General features: G+C 42.4%; 1 protein-coding gene across 2 annotated transcripts in view; it reads left to right on the top strand.

The window, feature by feature from the left end:
• Nucleotides 1-1,519: 1,519 nt before the first annotated feature.
• The window catches only part of TTC12 (tetratricopeptide repeat domain 12), a 114,531-nt gene continuing 91,704 nt past the window's right edge, over nt 1,520-24,346 (top strand). Inside the window, exons 1-5 of one of the 2 annotated variants that reach the window (XM_072155862.1) lie at nt 1,520-1,699; nt 14,064-14,126; nt 15,872-16,044; nt 18,483-18,498; nt 20,053-20,130. In XM_072155862.1, the coding sequence (XP_072011963.1) occupies nt 14,075-14,126; nt 15,872-16,044; nt 18,483-18,498; nt 20,053-20,130 (319 nt within the window). In that variant the 5' untranslated portion in view covers nt 1,520-1,699; nt 14,064-14,074. Of the gene's footprint in view, nt 1,700-14,063; nt 14,127-15,871; nt 16,045-18,479; nt 18,499-20,052; nt 20,131-24,346 lie in introns of both variants that reach the window. The other variant, XM_072155861.1, reaches the window with a different exon arrangement.

Genomic DNA, 24,346 nt, shown 5'->3' with positions numbered 1-24,346 from the left:
ACTGTAACATAACTGTGTGTATTATCCCTGTGCTGTGACATCACTGTGTGTATTATCCCTGTACTGTGACATCACTGTGTGTATTATCCCTGTACTATGACATCACTGTATGTATAATCCCTGTACTGTGACATCACTGTGTGTATTATCCCTGTACTGTGACATTGCTGTGTGTATTATCTCTGTACTGTGACATCACTGTGTGCATTATCCCTGTGCTGTGACATCACTGTGTATATTATCTCTGTACTGGGACATCACTGTGTTTATTATGCCTGTACTGTGACATCACTGTGTGCATTATCCCTGCACTGTGACATCACTATGTGTATTATCCCTGTACTGTGACATCACTGTGTGTATTATCCCTGTACTGTGACATCACTGTGTGTATTACCCCTGAACTGTGACATCACCGTGTGTATTATCCCTGTACTGTGACATCACTGTATACATTACCCCTGTACTGTGACATCACTGTGTGTATTATCCCTGTATGTGACATCACTGTGTGTATTATCCCTGTACTGTGACATCACTGTGTGTATTATCCCTGTACTATGACATCACTGTGTGCATTATCCCTGTACTGTAACATAACTGTGTGTATTATCCCTGTGCTGTTACACTACTGTGTGTATTATCCATGTGTTGTGACATCACTGTGTGTATTATCCCTGTACTGTGACATCACTGTGTGTATTATCCTTGTACAGGCGGCCCCCTACTTAAGAACACTCGACTTACATACGACCCCTAGTTACAAACGGACCTCTGGATATTGGTAATTTATTGTAATTTAGTCCTAGACTACAATAAACAGCTGTAACAGTTATCAAATGTGTCTGTAATGAAGCTTTAGTGTTAATATTAATTCTTATGACAACCCAACATTTTTAAAATCCAATTGTCACAGAGACCAAAAAAGTTCTGTCTGGGATTACAATGATAAAATATACAGTTCCGACTTACATACAAACTCAACTTAAGAACAAACCTACAGACCCTATCTTGTATGTAACCCGGGGACTGCCTGTACTGTGAAATTACTGTGTATTATCCCTGTACTGTGACATCAATGTGTGTATTATCACTGTACTGTGACATCGCTGATTGTATTTCCTGTCCTATAAAATCACATGCCTTATTCCTCTATTATGACATAATTCTGTTTATTATGTCTGTACTGTGGCATCACTGTCTATTATTATCTGTGCTTATAGAACGGCATACATTTTGTTCTTGTTTTTCTAACTTTATATTGTAATTGTTTTTATATTAAAAACAAACTTATAACTAAAGCAAATCACCATGTAAACAATCAAAAACATAAGAAAGAAATCTGCTCATGATATATGTGTCTCTGGCTTGTAGTCAGTCTGGTCACTGTACTGTATAAAGCTAATGCAATAAATCCATTCTGGTTAGTGAAAGGGAACTGATAAAGTTCTCATCTCCATGTGAATAGTGTGGAGGGGTGAGGTGTGCACAGAACTGGGTGTGTCTGTATGGGAGTACAATACGAGGAGGAGTGTGCTGTGTAATTTACTACTAGGCCTCGGCTTTGTTTACATGTTGCTAGGTGACGCATCTCTGATCCAGCAGTGTAACTGAGACTGTGCTGTGCCTGTGAGGACAGGAGACACTGCTACTAGGGGTACATAATACTACCATTCAGAAGCTTCTTATTAATTACAAGGTAATTCCAAAAACTCATTTTATTTGCTTTGTTTGCTACCAGAACTCCGTAATTTATTTTATGTGTATCCAAAAATGTATTTTTAAGGTTCCTTTCACACAAATGTTGTATTGTTTCACCAGACTTCGATCAGGATTTGGTCTGTGAAAAACCGACATTTTACACCCTGACTTGCAATAGTTGAGCATGCTGTGTAAGTGGAAAAAAAGCATCTCTGTCAAAAAAAGGGGCATTTATTAATTTGTGGCGCAGGGAGGCGCTGGAACCGTGCTATAACTTTTAGTGGGATGTGAGTTTGTGGCGCAAGGGATTGATGAATTGGCACACAGACTAAAATGTTTAGAACTACCTAGACTTAATTTTAAATGCTCTCTTTTTGTGCCACAAATTGCGCCCCCAAAAAAAGGAGTCGGAAAAATAGAAGCGCCAGAAAACAAGTTAAAAGAAAGAATAAGTCGAGAGTGTCAGAAAACACCAGTATTGTGGCGCTGACACTTCACAAATGAAGGAACAAGAGGCGGAAAAAAAAAAAAACTCCCAGTTTTCCGTTTTGGGATAATAAATGACCCCCATTGACTACAATGGGTCATTGTTCAATGCAAGTCCTGCATGTCAGAAACACATGCAGAACTCACGTGGGAAAAACGCTTGTGTGAAAGGGGTTTTCCATCAGATCTCATTCAGTTTTCTGTAAGATTTTGCTCAACGGGACACATGTATTTTGCCTTTTTCTTTCATTTTTGTAACTTTTCATGGAACTTCTGCTCATTTACAACTTTTTTTTTCTGCGAGTCTCCCTTTAAAGTTCGCCATTGTCTAGTTTTCTGCAGTGTTCCCTGAGTTATCACCTGAATCTAGATGTGAAAGTTGCAACTTTTTTTTTTTTTTTTTAAAGTAGTCACAAATTTTCGCACAAATCTAAGGGCTGCTCTTGACCAGATCTAGAAATTAGCTTAGGAGTGATTGTGACCTTTGGAGAATTTTGTGCTAAAAAGTTGCATATTCACTAAAAGATCAAACGCCACATGTATCAATTTGGAAAAAGGCTAAGACACCACTGATTAGCAGCAAAGTCAAGAAAAGTCTGAAAAAAACTGCTGGAAAAAGCTGAACTTATACATGTGCCCCATGGGGGATTTACTAATTCTGGCGCAAGTACGACTGTCGACATCAGAGATCAGTCTCCGGAAAGTACAGGCAGTCCCCGGGTTACATACAAGATAGGGACTGTAGGTTTGTTCTTAAGTTGAATTTGTATGTAAGTCGAAACTGTATATTTTATCATTGTAGTTCCCGACAATTTTTTTTTTTTGCCCCAGTGACAATTGGAGTTTCAAATTTTTTTGCTGTAATAGGACCAAGAATTATCAATAAAGCTTCATTGCAGACAATTTTAAGCTGATTATTGCAATCTGGGACTATTTTAAAGCATCCAGAGAGCTTCACCAGAGGTCACAGTGGGCAGAGGGGTCCGTCTGTAACTATGGGTTGTCTGTAAGTCGGGTGTCCTTAAGTAGGGGACCGCCTGTACAGCCGATTTATTAAAATGGCGCACGGCTGTAAGTAAATAATGGGTAGATGGTAATAATCAGTCGTGCGCCATAAAAATGCCGACATCAATGAGATGTGCGCCAAAATCTTACATGGACTGCACCTTAATTTTTCTCTCTGATAATTTTTTTCCTAGTTTTTTACTGTGCGGCAAAAATTGCGCCTAGAAATGCTGACAAAATACACATAAATGTGACGGATAATGTGGAAAAGTTAGGCCACGCCCACTTGCACAAAAAAAAAAAAAGACGGAGAAGTCGGGATAGTCAGAAACATCTGTTCTTTCTGGCGCAAACTCAGCATTATAAATGATCTGCAACAATTCTGCGCCCAAAAAAAACAAAAGATCCCGGCATTTTTTAGGCGCAGAGTGTTGTTTTATTTTCGCACATGGGGGCATATTTATCATACACTGGTTTCCGCCTCTTGATGTATCAGGACAGCCGGCTGCACAGTGTTTACCCTACGCCAGGCAGGTGGCGGATCGGGGCAAATAATCGCAAAAGCTAGCAATAAGCTAGCATTTGCGATTATTTCAGGCGTAGCGCAGAGGTCCTGATAAATATGCCCCATGATGTTTATCAGTTTTAAATGTGTTTCCTGTTCTCAGTGAATGTGTAAATGTGTTTAATGGATCAGTGAAAAACACTTTGGGGCATTTATTATTGACTTTCCAAAAGGTTTTTGCAGATTTTTTTTGATTTTCTTGCTGCGCCTTGAGCACCATATTTATGGTGTCTACGCCACAATATATTTTTCCGACACTCACGCCTTTTCTCCGGTCGCTCAATCTGACACTTTCCCTGCACTACTCGATTTACACTTTATTTGGTACAATATTTGGCGCACAATTGGACCAGTTAAAAGCTGGTCCAACAAGTTCTATTTCACCTTCATGAATTTGAAGGTCAGTTCAGACCCTTGCAGCATTTCTTTAAGCCCTTGCGCAAAAACCAACATCCCAATCTAAATTATCTCAGGATCCAGGCGTCACAACAGCGGACCATGCGGCACTATTAATGAACGCCCCTATCTGCATTGTGTCAGATTGCAACATCATTGATCCGTTACTATAGTTTGAATGGACTTTTTATGTTACATAAAAACACATCTATGAATACATTTCCGCTTCAAGTCTTAGCGGGTCACACATGGGTTTGTGATGGACAGGACTTCTAGCCATTTTATTTAGATTGGCTTAATTCAGAAATTAGCTTTTCTCATAAACACTTGCACTGCTGCTTGATACTTGCGGCAGGATGCATCAAAAGCCCTTTGCACTCCGACAAAATTTAAGTCCAATACATTTATTCTCTTATCCTGTAGAAAACATAAGCCACATTCTACCATCGTGAATAACGCTATAAATACGGATCGAAATTGCACATGAAAAACTGACCAAAATCTGACAGAAAACTGTCATATTTTCACTGACCAAATTCTGATGAAATGTTTCTGATGATTTCTGCATGAAAATGGAGACTTTGGTGTATTTGCTTGAGTCACAGTGGATATGCAAAATATAGAAAATCGCCACTTTTTTCTGGTCTTATTTTGATGATATTTTTGTGGCCAGTTTCTATGTTCAGTGTAAAATCCAGACACCCACTGCAGATGCTTTTTAGGCTACTGTTTCTGTACAGTAATCATTGAGCAGGCAAAACATCAACCAGGGGTGACTGTCCTTGATAAGGGATCATCTAGGCCAGTCATGGCAAACCAACACCCACTTATTTTCCATCAAGTGCCAACATGACAACTTATATAGTAACTAGAGATGAGCGAACATACTCGTCCGAGCTTGATGCTCGTTCGAGCATTAGCGTACTCGAAACTGCTCGTTGCTCGGACGAATATTTCTCCCGCTCGAGAAAATGGCATCTCCCGCCGTTTTGCTTTTTGGCGGCCAGAAACAGAGCCAATCACAAGCCAGGAGACTCTGCACTCCACCCAGCATGACGTGGTACCCTTACACGTCGATAGCAGTGGTTGGATGGCCAGATCAGGTGACCCTGGAATAGACTAGCCCCTGCCCACGCTGCTTGGATCATTCTGTGTCTGGATGCCGCTAGGGAGAGAGCTGCTGCTGGTCAGGGAAAGCGTTAGGGTGTTCTATTAGCTTACTGTTAGGCAGGAGTGATTGTACAACAACCCAACAGCCCTTCTTAGGGCTACAATAACGTTATACTTTCTTTTTTTATTTGCTTGTGGCTGGGCTTGCTGGCATTAGTAGTGCAGCTAGTACCATATTGTGAGGAATTTGCAGGGGGACTTGCTACCGTTGTGTTTAGCTCTTAGTGACACACATATCCACCTCAAACACCAAAGTGGGACAATTTATTAGGGGTTTGATTAGAATTAGGCAGAGTCTGCTGATTTTTTTTTTTTTTTTTTACCTTTATTTCATTTTATAGCTCAAACTCATCTTGCAAAACAGTGTGCTTTCAGTGTAGGCTACAAAATAGCCATAGGAGAACCCCAACGGCCTACTTAGGCCTACAATAGCGTTATATTTTCTTTTTTTTTGTTTGCTTGTGGCTGGGCTTGCTGGCATTAGTAGTGCAGCTAGTACCATATTGTGAGGAATTTGCTGGGAGACCTGCGACCGTTGTGTTTAGCTCTTAGTGACACACATATCCACCTCAAACACCGAAGTGGGACAATTTATTAGGGGTTTGATTAGAATTAGGCAGAGTCTGCTGATTTATTTTTTTTTTACCTTTATTTCATTTTATAGCTCAAAGTCATCAGGCACAGCACAAAATCCAGTTGTGTGCTGTCAGTGTAGGTTAGAAACTAGCCATAGCAATAGGATAGCATCGTTTTGTTAAAAAAAAAATAAAAAAAAATAAACAAAAAAAAAAATAAAATAAAAGTTTACACTTTAATTTGGAAAATGTTTAACCCGAGGGCTAGGGGTAGAGGACGAGGGCGTGGACGTGTGTGTCCAACTACTGCAGGGGTCAGAGGCCGTGGTCCTGGGCGGGGTGAGACACCACCTGCTGATGAGGGAGCAGGGGAACGCCGCAGAGCTACACTCCCTAGGTTCATCATGTCTCAAGTTACTGGGACTCGTGGTAGAGCACTGCTGAGGCCAGAACAGTGCGAAGAGGTGATGTCGTGGATTGCGGACAATGCTTCTAGCCATTTGTCCACCAGTAAGTCTTCCACGCAGTCCACCCATGTCACTGAAATCAGCACTCCTCCAGCTCTTCCACCTCAGCCTCCTTCCGCCCAGTCTGCTCCCTCCCAGCAAAATTTGGCTTTTGAACCGCCATACTCTGAGGAACTGTTTTCTGGACCCTTCCCACAGTCACAAACCACTTGTCTGGTTGCTGCTGAGCAATTTTCCGATGCCCAGGTTTTCCACCAGTCGCAGTCTGTGGGTGATGATGACATTTTTGACGTAGTGGAAGAAGTGTGTAAAGAGGTGTCGGACGATGAGGAGACACGGTTGTCAGGCAGTGGTGAAGTTGTTGTTAGGGCAGGAAGTCCGAGGGGGGAGCAGACTGAGTGATCGGAGGATGATGAGGTGACAGACCCAAGGTGGGTTGATAGGCCGGGTGAACACAGTGCTTCTGAGACGGAGGAGAGTCCTATAGCAGAACAGGTTGGAAGAGGCAGTGGTGGGGCCAGACGGAGAGGCAGGGCCAGAGCTGGTGCATCAGCGCCAAATGTTGCCCGTAGTCAAGCTCCCGTGGAGAGGGCTAGATTTTCAGAAGTCTGGAGGTTCTTTAAAGAAACACCGGATGACCGACGGACTGTGGTGTGCAACCTTTGCCAAACCAGGATCAGCAGGGGTTCCACCACTACTAGCTTAACTACCACCAGTATGCGCAGGCATATGAATGCTGAACACCCCACTCAATGGCACCAAGCCCGTTCACCTCCGGCTGTGCACACCACTGCTCCTTCTGCTAGTCAGCCCCCTGCCCAGGACCACGGCCGTAACCTGGTGGCGGCTCTGCAACTCGGCAGACTGACACATGTGCCATGCCTGGCCCATGTGTTAAATCTCATAGTTCAGCTTTTCCTCAAGACATACCCCAATCTGTCTTATTTGCTCACGAAGGTGCGCCGCATCTGTGCGCATTTCAGGAAGTCCAGCACAGATGCTGCCACTCTCAGGGCAGCGCAGCGCCGCCTCCAACTGCCCGCTCACCGACTGTTGTGCGACGTGCCCACGAGGTGAAATTCAACATTAACCATGTTATCCAGAGTTTACCAGCAGCGCAGAGCGATTGTAGACTGCCAGATGTCAACTTCCACCAGAACTGGTAGTCAGGTCAGTCAACTTCCTCAAGTCTACAATGAGTAGTGGATGTGGATGTCTGATATCTGTCAGGTGCTGAGTAACTTTGAGGAGTCAACACAGATGGTCAGTGGCGATGCCGCCATCATCAGCCTCACCATCAAGCTGCTTGGCCTGTTGAAAAACTCTCTGGTCAGCATGAAGTCGGAAGCTTTGCGCTCTTCACAAGAGACGGGGGAAGAAGATTCCCTAGTTGATAGCCAAAGCACCCTTAGGTCTGTTTCTCAGCGCATATCGGAGGAGGTGGAGGAGGATGAGGAGGAGAATGTTGGCGAGACAGAAGAGGGGACCATTGTTCAGTCCTTCACTGTTCAGCGTGTATGGGCAGAAGAAGAGGAGTTGGAGGAGGAGGAAATAGGCAGTCAGGCCAGTGAGGGGGAGTGAATTCTTGCGCGTTGGGACTCTGGCACATATGGCAGATTTCATGCTAGGCTGCCTATCCCATGACCCTCGCGTTCAAATAATTTATTCCAGCACCGATTACTGGGTATTCACTCTCCTGGACCCACGGTACAAGCAAAATGTTTCCACTCTCATCCTTGGAGAGGAAAGAAGTGTGAGAATGCATGAATACCAGCAGGCCCTGGTGCACAAGCTGAAACAGTATTTCCCTTATGACAGCGCTAGCGGCAGAGGGCGTACTACTGCGGGACAAGTAGCAAGGGAGAGTAGGCGAGCAGGCAGCTTTTCCAGCACTGGCAGGGGTACGCTTTACAAGGCCTTTGCCAGTTTTATGTCACCCCAGCAAGACACTGTCACCTGTCCCCAGTCTCGGCAGAGTAGGGCTGATCTTTACAGAAAGATGGTGAGGGAGTACGTAGCTGACCATACCATCGTCCTAAATGATCACACAGCTCCCTACAACTACTAGGTTTCAAAGCTGGACATGTGGCACGAACTGGCGCTGTACGCCTTGGAGGTTCTTGCCTGCCCTGCTGCTAGCGTGTTGTCCGAGCGGGTTTTCAGTGCAGCTGGTGGCATCATCACAGATAAGCGTACACGCCTGTCGACTGACAGCGCTGACAGGCTGACGCTTATCAAGATGAATAAAGCCTGGATTTCTCCGGATTTTCATTCTCCACCAGGTGAAAGAAGCTCAACCTGAATAATGTATGCACTCCTCCTCCTCATTGTCCAACTTCTCCTCCTCTTTGTACACTAAAGCATAGGGCCAACTGGCTCTAGCTATAGTACTCTATGTATTTAATTTTTCTGGAGGGCCACCTACCCAGTCCTCTGTTTTAAGCAATTTTTGGGAGTGCCACATACAGGCACTCAATCTATTTAATTTTTCTGGAGGACCACCTACCTGCTCCTCTGGTTTGAAAAATTTTTTGGACTGCCACATACAGACACTCAATTTATTTAATTTTTCTGGAGGACCACCTACCTGCTCCTCTGGTTTGAAAACTTTTTTGGACTGCCACATACAGGCACTATCCAAATTAAATTGTCTCCATAGCAGCCTCCACATGTCGTCTTTTTAGCTGGCTCCACACGTTGTCTCCATTGCTACCTCCACACGTCATCGCCATAGCTGCCTCCAAAAGTCGTCCATATAGCTGCCTCCATACATTGTCTCCTTATGAAACGAACTGTGTCAGTCAGAATTTTGGGTTGTTTTCATGGATTCCACATCAAACTTGTTAACTTTGTCGCCACCATGCTGTGTAATCCACAAAATATACTGGCAAACTTTTATCATTTACCGATATTATTTCAGCGCTTCTTGCGCATCTGTTTACATTCCCCTCACCCGCCATATCCTAAACTTATAAGAACGCTACTACACTTGATCTTATACAAAAGGTTCTTAGAAGTGCTGTTTGGGGAGTAGCCTAGAGACAGGGGCTTGGATTGGCGAAAGCTCGCCTGGCAGCGGAGCGCCAGCTCCATCTCAAGATCCAACTAACATAGTTTTAACTGCAGCACCTTTAATCTACTACTAGTTCACTGCCTCCATACATCGTCCCCTTATCAAACAAGCTGTGTCAGGCAGAATTTTGGGTTGTTTTCATGGCTTCCACATCAAACTTGTTAACTTTGTCGCCACCCTGCTGTGTAATCCACAAAATATACTGGCAAACTTTGATCATTTACCAATATTATTTCAGCGCTTCTTGCGCATCTGTTTACATTCCCCTCACCCGCCATATCCTAAACTTATAAGAACGCTACTACACTTGATCTTATACAAAAGGTTCTTAGAAGTGCTGTTTGGGGAGTAGCCTAGAGACAGGGGCTTGGATTGGCGAAAGCTCGCCTGGCAGCGGAGCGCCAGCTCCATCTCAAGATCCAACTAACATAGTTTTAACTGCAGCACCTTTAATCTACTACTAGTTCACTGCCTCCATACATCGTCCCCTTATCAAACGAGCTGTGTCAGGCAGAATTTTCAGGTGTTTCACCAGACACATAGTGGAACTCGGCCCATCTGTCGCCGCCATGCTGGAGACCTGAAGTTGCAATCATAGCAGCTCAATATGGATGCCACATACTGTCGCTCTTAATCATGGAACCATTTCCATAAAAACAATTAAAAATAGAACCACTATGCTATTCCATTATTCCTAGGTGAAATATTCAAACGACCCAGCCTGATTTGAAAATTATAATTTTTTCAAAGTAAACGCTTCTGGCCCCCAGGCCCATTTTGGGTGGGGAGGAGCCGAGAGACAGGGGCTTGGACAGGCGAAAGCTCGCCTGGCAGTGGACCGCCAGCTCCATCCAAAGATTAGGCAGCCCCAGAGGCATCCATGCATGCTGCCCCTGCTGTTTCCTGTCCATTTTGCCTCCACGATCCTCCACAGCGTCCACCAATGTCTCATTTCAACTCTCTATACCCCAGATGCTGGAGCACGAGAGGCTATGCAGCACATCATCCCCTTATCAAACGTGCTGTTTCAGGCAGAATTTTCAGGTGTTTGACCAGATACATAGTGGAACTCGGCCCATCTGTCGCCGCCATGCTGGAGACCTGAAGTTGCAATCATAGCAGCGCAATTTGAATGCCCCATACTGTCGCTCTTAATCATGGAAGTCGTCTCCATGGCTGCCTCCACATGTCGTCCCCTTATCAAAAGAGCTGTGTCAGGCTCATTTTTTGGGTGTTTCACCAGATACGTTATGGAACTTAGTCAGTATGTCGCCACCATGCTGTGTTATCAACTAAATATACCGTCAACCTTTTGTTCACATAGGAAATCATTTCAGCGCTTCCTGCTCACCTCCTTTGGTTCCTCTCTGCCACCCATTGGTTTGAAGCCTGAGTCCATTTAGGGTATGTCACCATGACACTCTCTAGCCTGCCGCTGCTGCCGCTGCCTCTGCATGCCGTCCCTTATAGTGTCAGGGTCAATTATTGGATGTTTTAGATGCTATCTAGCCTCATTCGGTCACTCTGTCATGGCCATGCTGTTGCCCATAATTTTTGCATAATGGTGCGATTAAGCAGCCTCAGAGGCATCCATGCATGCTGCCCCTGCTGTTTCCTGTCCATTTCCGTGGTGTTTCCATCCTTTTCTGAGGTTCCCAGGTGTTTGGCCAAGCTTCCCTGTGCAAAGCCTTGGTCCCCTTGAAAAATGCTCGAGTCTCCTATTGACTTCAATGGGGCTCGTTATTCGAGCACTCGAGCATCGGGAAAAGTTCATCTCGAATAACAAGTACCCGAGCATTTTAGTGCTCGCTCATCTCTAATAGTAACTTATTGCTCCCTGTTCTTCCACAACATTCAATTGTTTGGCCTTCTCAGGCCTCTAATACAGCTGAAAGCAGGAGGGCAAATTCATTGTAGCTTCTCTCCAGGGTCTCTCTATATAGGAAGTATCATGGGGCCAGCAAGGGGAGCTCCAAAAATTTTCCGACCCTGTTTACACCTGCTCACTCTTGCTGCATTTCCAATCAGTCAAGGATGTGTCACCGTAAAAGAACATTGGGAGCAGCATCTCAAGTTGTCTGGGACTGCAGGAAGATCCAAGTCTTTTCTGATGAACTTTGCTCTGGGGAGACAGCCTGGGTGCCCACAGAAAGGACTCATAGTGCCACCTCTGGCACCCGTGCCATAGGTTCGCCATCACTGATCTAGGCTCTAACTACCCCAGGTCAGTATCATGTTATACAGCAGCTTTCATTTGCAACTGGTTCTGCTACATAAACCCAAGTTACAATGAATTCTGTTATGTATGAAATGATACTTCTCCTATAGGACTGTACTGACAAGTTATGACTTGAGAGTGCTTCTGTACAGAGTAACGACTTATGAAGCTAGAGCTCTGGAGGCTCTTGTAACATCCCCCAGAGACATTCTGGCTCATTTGCATAATTTCAAAAATTAAATGTGCCCTCCATCAGAGCTGTGCAAGGGGGCGCCAGATTCATAAAGAATGTGCAGCAGAAATCCTGAATCTGGCGCCCCCTGCACACTACACAGGCAAACTGCATTCAGTGCAGTTTGCTTTGTTGTTAGTATATGTACCCCAAAGTCAGAACTATAGCCAATAGATTATCACAGATAAAGGGGGTTGGAAAATTAGTGAAAATAGTCTGAAAATGATGTAACATAATATAATAAACCATTCTCAGCTCACTTAATTTCTGCTGCCCTTTGCCTTGGTGCCATGCCGGTAATATCCTGTATCCTAAAAAGTAAAAGGTAGAGCAGTTTGGCTGGGGATCGGGAAGTGTTGGCATAGGGGATTGGTGATGGTTATGTGACCTTATGTCAAAAAAAGATTGATCTTGAAAAGAGCTTTAACTTTTCTTGACCATTCTTGGTTAATCGGTCCACGAGACAACCAAAAATCAATTATTTACTGAGCACTGACCCATTCTGACCCGGTGGAGGGAACAAATAAAAAACACTCTTTTCCATTTATCTGCTTCAGTTTTTCTGAGAACAGAAAAATAAATCTATTAAAACTTAAGTGCCATAGACAATAATTGTTTTCTCCACCATGTCTAGGGTAGCTCATGCGTCTTTGACGTCTCATATTACCTTTGACATTGAAACCATTATTTTGCCATTCCACAAATTCTGTAACAAATCATCATAAGTCCTAAGTAGTGAATGGTTGGCAATGGATCTGTAAGCATTTGGGTGCAATGCAATTTGTTTTCTTTTGCCAATCCATCAGAATCACACAGAACCTCACTGTAAATCACTTCCTTGTGGTGGCTGACATGTGTAGAGTGCTTCCTATATCAACTAAGAAGAAAGCAGAAATACACATAGGAGGTGGTTCTCTGATTAAAATATATGAGCAAGAAAGGCTTGTGTTGAGGTGTACGGCTTCTTCAGACAAATTCAGGCAAATTCAGACAAACTACTGCACACAATTGTTTGTCCAATTAAAAGGTTAGTCTTCAGAATGTAAGTCTACGGAGGGTGTAAGACAAGGAAGGGGTGCATGCATATTTTACAGGTCACTAACACCATTTTCGTTTAGCAGTCTCCAACATAGATTAAGTCTAAAATTTTGGACAAGTAAATTAGCGTGCAGATGTAACACAGGGTCTGGGAACAGAGGACATAGATAGTGGATCATAAAACGAATCCTCTTCCCAACTGTCACTTCCTATTATCCTGTCCAACCTGTAGACAACTAGAAAACAATCCCTCCCTTCACCAAAGTGCAAAACATGTAGACCAGGACAAAACGATACAACCAGCTATGTGTCAGGGTTTGGGGCCAGTGAGCCCCCTGGATCACCTACGCAGATGGTATTAGCCGACACCTGGGACCAGAGTCTAAGTGGCACCGGGTCTTCACCAGAGCCCGACAAAAGCAGGATGGACTTGTTGCGGCAGGGCGCCACCAGGTCATTCCACAGGTGCGACTAGCGGTGGCATCCAAGGTTGCGGTACAGAATCAGTGTTCAGGCTCACGGTTGGGTACAGGCAGGTTGTCAGGGCTGGCTTCAGAGATGCAGAGGTCAGAGTTCAGGTTCGGGGTTGGCAACAGGAGATCAAGGCAAGGCAGGTGCAGGAACACAACTTTCTCTTAGGCTGTGAGCCCATAGATCCGGCGGGGAATGATGGGAACCGCCGGTCTTTAAGGAAAACCTGGAAGTTGCCAACGCCAATCAGCGGTGCGCTGGACCTTTAAACCTTTGAGTGCCGGTGCGCGCGCCCTAGGGAGCGGGGATACGCTCGGCCTAGCCTGGACGGAAGCAGGATCGCGGAGAGGTATGGTAAAATATAAATTTTGTTGCAGAGTTACAGAAACAGGAAATAAGTGCCATTAAACTTACTAGTCTATTGACACTTCAAAAAACATTCAGATGCAGTTTTGAAGCCCTCGGTAGAAGAACCATCTTCCACCAAATGTCCATGAGTTCGAAGTACATTCAAGCTACAGTCTTAAATACCTTTCTACAGAACAATTTGGTCCTAAGTGGGAAGTTGTGAAAAAACCCTTAAGGGGAATGGATAAGTAAATTACAATTAGTTTGCATATAGGGATGTAAATGATTTTGCAATAAACTGCTATTTGATCTTTTTAGGACTCAACAAAATGTCTGAAGATCAGAATCTAGAGAAGTTCTTGAACGAAGTGGATGAGATCTGTAAGTGGCTAATAATTTATAATTATTTTGATTATTTTGTAATTTTTAAATTAGGTTTTTAGGTTTAAATTTTTTCAAACTGGTAATTGAATCAGTTAGATTATGTTCATATAATGTTTATATATATATTTTTTTATTTAAATAGCAACACCATTTTCCGCAGCACTTTGCAGATTATGGGGGGGGGGGTATATACAAAGAAAATAGGTCATTACAAGCAAAGTAACAACATTGTCATATGTAATAATAGGAGTAAGGGCCCTGTTCCCAAGAATTTACATTCTATGAGGAAAACATGTTGACACTTGTACAATGCTCCAGCCATTCTTTATAAAAGATCAGAATAAATAAAATAATTGGATAAAGAAATAATTCTGCTTTTTGAACCCGTCATCAGCCGCCATCATATAGACTGAATGGGCCTGCAGTGAGGGAAGAGTTCACAGGGTGGGTTGGTGAAAATAGAGTTGAAGTTTCATGCAGTTAGGGAATGTAATAAGCCTTTCTGAGTGGATGGGATTCAAGAGCATGTTTGAAGCTTTGGAGGTTGGGTATTAGTCTCATGTCAGGTGTAGGGCATTCCAGAGAATCGTTGCAACTCACCAGAAGTCCTGCAGATGTAAGAGTCATAGCAACTGCCAAGGGGCCCGCCAGGGACACGGGCCCGTACTTGGCAGTGAGTCCCGGGCCTCTGTTGTGGCCCTGGCTGTAGTTACGCCCCTGGATGTAATGGGCAGGGCAGCACAGTGGTATTATTGAAACCGCACACTGAGTTGAATTTAGTGGTGGCCACCATCCTCTTGCTCCTTGCAGTAGGCTCCTCTGTACAGGTTATCAGGAGGGAGAGAGAGGGAGAGGAGGAGACTGACTGCCTGTAGCCAATCCCGGCTCTCAATGTCAGCAGCACGGGAGACTCAGCTTGATGTAGAGGAGAGAGAGAGAATGGCAGCATGTGGAGAGAAGAAGTAGCCTCCATAGCAGATCGGGAATCGGACACAGATAAGTCCTCCCCTCCCCCGATTCTCTCCCTGTCTTAGTCTTCTTTAACCATTTAGTGTCCTGTGTGCAGGAGCAGCTATGAAGCTCTCCTTAGTTTGTCCCTAAAGCACATACAGACCCCCCTCTTCCCCACCACCAGGACATTTGTGGGTTTCTTTTCTTGTGTTTTTATTTTAAGGTTTTGGACTTGTTTTATTTATTTGAGAAGGTAATATATCAGCCAGCTTAGTCTGCAAGGTTTTCCAACTTTTTATTAAAAAGTTGTACAAAAGTCGCACAAAAGTCTCAAACTCTTCTGCAACTTCTTCTAAAGTTTTTCCTATGACATCTTTTATGTTGTCCTTATAAAAACATACACTTGGTCAACAAAATACCAAATGGTTGTTTCCATTCTAACTGTATTATGCCACAATAACCAGTCCTCTATCCATATTTATACATAGAATAAAGCCTATACATATCAACCTACATAATATAACCAAGCATTCATAATTACCTTGTTTAATCTAGTGTAGGACTAGAGGAAGTGGATTAGGCACCCCAACGCACGTTCCGTGTAGTCATGCTTCCTCAAGGGGTTATTAGGCAAGATAGTGATATACATTTTAATACTCATGGCATAAAAAGGGATCAGATGGTCGGTTTGGATGAAGCAGGATTGCAACAACTAGTGAATTTATTTTTATTATTTAGTTCATAAGGACAAACAATTTTCCATTTCAATTACAAATTTTTCTCTTCTACAGCTGATATTTTACATGCTCTAAACTCTGAAGACATGTCTTCTCAAGAAAGAGCCATCTTAAAAGCTGATCAAAAACTTGCTCGAATAAAGAAGGAAGAAGAAGATCAAGATGGAATCAGAACGAAGAGTAACAGGACACTTATCAATACGTCTGGTCGTTCATCTCTTCCATCTGTAAGATCTGTATACTTTCTGTTTTCTAGTCATTGGGGCAGATTTATCAAGCAGTCTGAAAGTCAGAATATTTCCAGTTGCCCATGGCAACCAATCACAGCTCAGCTTTCATTTCACCAGTGCTCATGAATATTTTAAAGGGGAGCTGTGATTGGTTGCCATGGGCAATTGGAAATATTCTGACTTTCAGACTGCTTGATAAATCTGCCCCATTATTTTTAGCGGTTCAAAGGGGCTATCCACTGCTTTAAATGTTTTATCAAAAACTAACAATGGTTAAAAAAAATATTACAGAAATACTAACCCCACCTTTCACCTGTTGCACTAGCTCATCAACCATAGGAAACTCAGTCTTACAAACATTGCATAAAAGTGGAGAGTATGCCCAGTTTGTGGCTGTTCCAGGGTGGGTAAGTGGTGAGGGAATTTGCCACCAAGATGAAGGATTGTATGCAAATGAGCCTGAGGGGCTCCAGCTCCATAATTGTTAATGGAACTTGGAGCCCCTGAGTCTCATTTACATACAGTGTTTCATCCAGGTGGTAGATGACCATTAAACTGAAAGAAAACTGTAAATTTTTGGAGGTATGTAGTAAGAGTCTTATCAGTACTTTTGTGCTAGGTTACATTTCCCAGAAAAGTTATTTTTAACACTGACAAAATGGTTGACCCCCCCCCCCCTTCCCTATCATTGCAGTAAAAATTGTGTAGTTACAAGTCTATATTTTATGTTAATCATTTTTAATTTATTTAAAAAATCAATAAAGAAGATGATAATATTAAACGCTGATTAAATAAGGCAGAAAGGGAGTTGATAAAGAATGTCACAGGAACAGATATATTTAACAAAGTATATTACAAAGTTTTTTTAACATCATCTGTATTATTGATTTTTGCAATTTTGTTGAAAATTTAGTAATGCTTTAAGTTCTGTATGGATAAGGATTGTGCGTTTTAAAAAATACAGATTAAAGGGATGCAGCTATGGGGGCTATGCCACACTTAAGATATGAAACCGAAAAACTCACTTTAGTCTATAAACAGAACCTGTCATCACTTTTGCACATATACAGCTAGTAACAGATTCCTATATAGTCCTATTAACTAACAGACACCCTTCTTTTAGCTAAAAATTGTTTTCCTTACATCCGCAAAAATCAACTTTAAGTTATATATCCTGGCATCAGAGAAGGTTTGTCATGCTCAGCTGGCCCCTCCCATCTAATCCTCCCCATGTCCCATGCCTCTTCTCAGCATGCCATGTGAACAGGGTGACATCATCACAGGTCTTTTACCCTCCTAACATTAGCAAACCATACACCCTTCATATATCTGATCACATGAACACAGACACTTCCATGAACTACAATTCCTGCCCATGCCTCCATGGACACTTACTCCTCCTCATCCTCCATGGAGACTGCTGTAATTTCATGTGATCTGATACATACACGAGGTAGATGTTGCAGATGTAACAGGATGATGTAATCCTGGTCACATGACTTTAAGTGCCCAATGATGTAACAGAGCTCTCTCTCTTCCACCCAGCAGAATATCATAGCACTTAGACCTGTCAATCAGGAACAAGGAGGCAGGGCAATGCAATTCAAATTTAATATGCAGGATTCAATTAGTGGTGAGTTGCATTTCAGTTAACAAAGTGATTTTTTTAACATTGCAGCTGTTGAAATTAACCATTTAGAGATAAGGGAATGCTTTTTTAACATAGTGTTTAATTACATTTTTTTGGGTGGGTTAATTTGAATGACAGGTTCTTAAAAGACAACCTGTCTCCTTGCCTGGCATCTATGACATTTTTTCTATATTTCTGACTAAATAAGCCACTGTAGCATCTTTTCCTAAAAAAAAACTTGACAATTAAGTGTGGCCATCTCTCTTGTCAAGGGGGTGTGCCTGTGGTACTCACTACTCTAATTGGATGACATCAGACTGTGCAGGGACACACCCTTAATGGTAAGGCCAGTTGTTCAATGCATTCCTACATTTTTGGGAGTAATTGCAGCAGAATGGTACAGTGAAAAGTTCTTAAAAGCTGCTCTAAAATTGTTATTTTGGGGGGGGGATGTTATGACAGGAGACGAACCCTACCGGATCTGCTGCATTTAACAATGAAAGTAATGAGGTTGTGAAGGTTACAACATTAGGTGATGTACTCTGTTATTATAAGCATTTGTGGTTTACAATTGCTTGGATTAGTATACGGTCCTCGAGGTGGTAGTTACCTTGAATACACCACTGATTACTTTATGAATCATAATCAAATCTGAACTACGTCAAAGCTGGATATAGCAGACCAGAGTCCCTCTGTATGGATAGAAATAGGTAGAAAGTAACTATTTAACACTTGCTTAAAATTATCTCCAATGAACATCAATTGATTTTTCTTTTCTTTCCTTCCCTTTTATGCAATCGAGAAGTCTGAGATGAGTCAAGGTAAGAATATCTAGCTGAAAGGGATTTTTCAAGACTAGAGGAAAAAAACTACACACTTACAAAATGTATGCAAATACTTAATGGCCAGACTTTTGACATAAATGTGGCAACCTTTGCAAATCAGCACTGGGGCGCCCCATTAGTTTCCGGGTTTTGTGTTGTGGTGGACACAGTGCAGCCGCGACACAAAACTGGCTCAATAACTTCATACATACATGTGTAAGCAGTTTGCACATGTATGTATGTATGTATATATGTATGTGCAAAATGCTCCGGAAAACTGGTACAGCCAATTTTTTTAAAGAGCGCCATTGTGTCTGCCGGTGTATAGCCTTTGCATCGGAGGTCATTGTATGGCACCAGGGAGGAAAGTCTGAATGTCTGTGCTGGTCTTGTTGGGTTGGGAAGAGGTCAGCTTAAGAACCATGCCGTAAATCCCACTGAATTCAGTAGACTTCCTGCAAGACCTATACTCTGACCCACTGCTGGAAGTTTCCATTTCAAGGCTTGCATCCCCCATGTTTCTGATTGTGTGTGTGTGTGGGGGGGGGGGTGCAGCAGTTTGATCCCACTTATACTTCCATCCTCCATCCTGTGAAGATAAATGTGTTTTAGGGGAAAAAAAACTTTAATGAGATATGTGAACATCCATGCCAAGTCTTCCTCTGTCCGCAGAGTGAGGCTTAGGTAGGTGGAATTAATTTTCCTTTGTGTTTTGTGTGATCTGTGGCTTAGGCTACTGATGTGTTCTGATTGATTAAGCCACACCCTGCTCTTGGCCGCCCAGCTCTGACCAGCAGGGGTTATTAGAGTGATGGATGGCTGATCCAGTCAGCTGTTAGAGGAGGCCTTCAGGAACTTTTTTATATACTTGTCTGGTCCCATGTCATCTTGCTGGTTCTAGTAGTCTCCTCATACACTTTCCCTATTTCTGCATCTTGCTACCTTGCTTTTCTTTGTATTCTACCTCTGCTACATTTATTCAACTTCTCTCTAGTTAGACCCAGTTCTGGACGACTCCTCTTCTTTGTCTGTATCTGTTGTTTGTCCCTCTGTGTCCATGTGTGTATGCTGGTTTTTCGCTGGTATCATCCCACCCAACTGCTCCACGATTCAGCAGTTGCTAGACAAAGTAAGCTCTCCTTATTCACCTTGCAGTGTTTGTTAGTTAGGTTACTGATATTGGTTTGCTATATCTGCTTTAGGCAGGGAAGTAGCCTGCAGAAGCATTGCAGGGTGAGTTTGCCACCGCTTCCCAGTCTGATAGCTTGTGCCAATTCTGGTTGTGCCTGCGTGTTTTACTGATCAGGTAACTGACAGAGGATATTACAATTTCTTTAAATAAATGCTTAGATTCTTAGTTACTCCGCCAGATGTCGTTTCAATGACTTATGTTCAGAATATCATGATATTATGTTACGGAAAGTCATGTCATAAAGTGGTAAATCTACATTATTTCCTAGAACTATGTGGTAGGGATGAACATTGACTCTTGTACATCTACTCTGGTAAAATGCACAAATATAATAATGTCCTTCGTATTTCTTCCACTAGAAAGCTTCATTGCCCTTCTGGAAAAAGATGCCAGTGAACGTACAGAAAAAAGAAGACAGAATAAAGCTCTAGCAACTGGTAAATGGAATCAGGAAGCAGATTATTCATATACGTGTATCTGGTTAACGTGGCCTTAGTGTGTTTAGATACTAACTTAACACATCAAATGGGCTGTTTCCTGTATTAACTAAAATTACAGAGTTGTCACGTCTGATTAATGAGTTAACCCCTTAAGGACGCAGGGTATTTTCGCTAATTTCTCGCTCTCCATCTTCAAAAATCCATAACTTTTTCATTTTTCCGTGTACAGAGCTGTCTGAGAGCTTATTTTGTGCGTAACAAATTTTACTTTCCCATGATGTTATTTATTATTCCATGCCATGTAGTGGGAAGCCGCAAAAAAATTCCAAATGTGGAAAAATTGAAAAAAACTGCATGTGCGTCATGTTCTTGTGGGCTCAGTTTTTACGACTTTCACTCTGCGCTCCAAATAACACCTCTACTTTATTCTTTGGTTTGGTGCGATCGCGGTGATACCAAACTTATCCAGGTTTTATTGCGTTTTAATACATTTTCAAAAATTAAACGAATGTGTACAAAAAAGAAAAAAAAAATTTTGCCATCTTCTGACGCGAATAACTTTTTCATACTTTGGCGCATGGAGCTGTGTGAGGTGTCATTTTTTGCGAAATGAGCCAACGTTCTCATTGCTACCGTTTTGAGGACTGTGCGACATTTTGATCATTTTTAATTACATTTTTTATGTCATCTAAAAAGGTGTAAAAGTCGCGTTTTGGACATTTGGGCGCCATTTGCCGTTCCGGAGGTCACCGCCGTCAATAACTGTTTTTATATTTTGATAGATCGGGCATTTTGGGACGCGGCGATACCTAATGTGTCTGTGATTTTTACTATTTATTATATTTTATATCAGTTCTAGGGAAAGGGGGGTGATTTGAACTTTTAATATTTTATTATTTTTTTACATTTTTTAAACTTTTTTTTTTCTTTTTTTTCCCACTATTTCTTAGACCCTCTAGGGTACATTAACCCTAGATGGTCTGATCGCTCCTGCCATATACTGCAATACTGCTGTATCGCAGTATATGGCATTTCTGCTCACTATACATTACAATGAGCCACAGGCTCATTGTAATGCATATGCAGAAGCCATGTATCCTCGGGTCAAACGAAGACCCGAGGCTACCATGGCAACCGATCGCCGCCCCCCGATGACGTTCGGGGGAGCGGCGATCGGAGGTAAGATGGCGGCGCCCACGCGCCGCCAAATTTAAAGTGCCGCCGGCGACTTTGCCGGCGGCAAAGAAAAAGTTAACACCCGCGATCGGTGCAAGCGATGGGTCTTTGCTGCGATATGCAGCAAAGCCCATCTCTGTATGAAGGAGGCTCAGCCCGTGAGCCTTCTTCATACAACCTTCACAGCTCCGTGGCGGATATATCCGTCACGGAGCGTGAAGGGGTTAAACCAGTCATAATAGTCGGTGCTACACCTGGGACTGAAATGCAGTACCCAATAATGGCCACTAGACAGTTAACCCCTTAACGCCGAAGCCACTTTTCATCTTCCTGACACGGCCCATTTTTTCAAATCTTCCCTGTGTCACTATAAGTGGTTATAACTTTGGAACGCTTTAACATGTCCAATTGATTTTGAAACTGTTATCTCGTGACACTTTGTACTTCATGTTAGTTGAAAAATTTTGGTGGTATGTTTTGCATTTATTTATGAGAAAATCAGATATTTGGTAAAAATATGGAAAAATTCTTGATTTTCGAACTTCAAAATGTTCTACTTTTTCCATACATAGTCATAACCGCAAAAATACTTAATAACTAACATTCACCGAATCTCTTATTTATGCCTCCATGTTTTTTATGCATACTCTTATTTTTGTAGGATGTTATGGGGCTTTGAACTTTAGGTGCGATTTTTCACATTTTCATAAAAAACACAAAATCCTGCTATTGAGGGACCTGCTCAAATCACTTTGAGAGGCCTAAATAAATGTAATACCCCATAAATTACCCCATTATAGAAACGACACCCCTCAACGTACGTAAAACAACTTTTATGAAGTTTGTTAACCCTTTAATTGTTTTACAGGGGTTAAAACAGGAGGTGGGTTTATTATGGTTTAATGTTTTCTGTTTTGAGCTCACATTCTTTTCTACTAGTACATAATACTCAGTGATGTGTATTATCAAGGCTCAGGGTTAGTGAACCCCCAGGACCACCATGGACTATGGAACAAGCCGAAACCTGGGACCGGAATCTAAATGGCACCTGGTCTTTACCAAAGCCTGCCGCAAAGCAGGTTGGTCTTGTTGAAGCCTGGTACCACCTGGTTGTTCCACAAAATTGACTTGTCCACGGTGGCAGCCAAGGTCGCGGTACAACGTCGGCAGGCAATCTCGTAGTCGGGGACAGGCAGGAGGTCAAGACAGGTGGCAAAGGTTCAGGGTCAGAGATGGAGATGGAGCAGGAGGTCAGGGCTGGCAGCGGAGGATCAGGATCAGGTCGGGGATCACAACGGGAGGTCAATACAAGGTAATAACTCACTGGAAACAGCTTTCTCTTACGCATGAGCACAAAGATCTGGCAGGGTGTGCAGGGAGAGGCAGGTTTAAGTAGATTTCTAGGAATTGGCCAGCGCTAATTAACGGTGCGTCGGCCCTTTAAATTTCCTGAAGTCGATGTGCGGGCCTAGGAGACGGACAGGAATCAGGAGTGGGGAGGGGTGAGCAATGCATGCACCACGCCAGCGGGCACAGGTGCGCACGGGTGAGCCCGCGACCCATATCACGCGAGACATGTTTTCTATTATTTTTCAGTGAAAAAGAGATACAAAAATATAGGCAAATGGACTCAATACAATGCTGTTCTGCACACTTCCACTGTTACATTATTTAACCCATGGTGCCCTCTGTACTTACCTTTCTGTATATCATCCACACATTACAGGAAACATTAGAAGAAGTGGCTCAACCAATCACTGGTTGGGATGATGACCAGACTCAAACAGTGATTGGTTGAGCAGCATAGTTACTGTGTTGCCTTTACAGGAAGTGTAGTACAATAAGGAACAGCAGGATCGGTAATGTGAGGGCAAGGATAATGGGAAGCAATAAATTATTATTTCTCTGTTGCCCTGAAGAGCCTCTTATCTATAAATGTATTAAATTGAACAACTTCTTTAAATAATGAGTTCTAAAGTTCTAAATAACCAACATCTGGTGAGTTACAAGCATTTTGTGGCATCTGATATTTAAAACTTTTCCTGATCTTTTTTATCCAAAGCATAAGGTCACATTTTTTTCAATGAAGAAGTATCACAATGCAAATATGACAAAGCTACTGTTGTTTCATTCATTATGAATAATCAAAAAAAAAAAATATTGCGGTCTGATAAGGTCACAGACAATGTTTTATCAGGAACATGAGAACCTGGTGTCCTTCCATGAACCAAAGTCTGATTCAGATCATTTTATCAGAGGATTTTTATGAAGCACTTATCAAGTGCACAAACATAATTCATACAGCAATTTTCAGCTTTATAGCAACTATTACTGCTGACGGTAAAAAAATGTTCAATGATAGATGTTCAATAGACCTTACTTTTGTCTGAGAATCTAGGCATTAAAGGTGAAAATGATTCAGGAAAACAACAAGTCATTTTCTTTTTAGAGGTTGTTCATACACTAAACAATAAAAACTTTTAAATATTTAGTTGCCTTTGAGGACCAACCATGATACAGCTCATCATCAATCAAGATAAGTCAACTGATGTGTTGTTTTCAGCATCGAAATTGGAAAGCCAAAAAATCTCCATAGTGTTAAAGGAGAAGGCATCTTCCAGTTCTTCTTGACTTTTTTTTCCCTCTGTGTTAATGGAAGAGACTATGGGGGTCATTTACTAAGGGCCCGAATCGCTATTCTTCATCGGGTTTCCCAAATATTACCGATTTGCGCCGTTTTTACCTGAATTGCCCCGGTTTTTGGTGAATGCAACACACTCTGAACATCCTGATCTATTTAGTACAAAGCACTTCTAATGTATAATGTATAGCAGGTAGAACACATGTTCATATCACTTGGAGTCATTACGACGTGGAGACTTCATTTGTCCTTTCTTCTCAACAGAAGTTCAATTCTTTTCACCCAAGAAGAGGTAGTGGGTTAGCCACACATAAATCTCAAATTTTTTATGTAATTAATCATTAGGTCTGTGGTGTATTCACGCTACTCATTTGAATCTATTTCTTATGCCAGGAG

This window comes from Engystomops pustulosus, chromosome 6, assembly GCF_040894005.1.
Source record: "Engystomops pustulosus chromosome 6, aEngPut4.maternal, whole genome shotgun sequence".
Lineage (NCBI taxonomy): Eukaryota > Metazoa > Chordata > Amphibia > Anura > Leptodactylidae > Engystomops > Engystomops pustulosus.
Note: the sequence above shows the minus strand (reverse complement) of the source record. Positions and strands in the feature narration are given on the sequence as shown.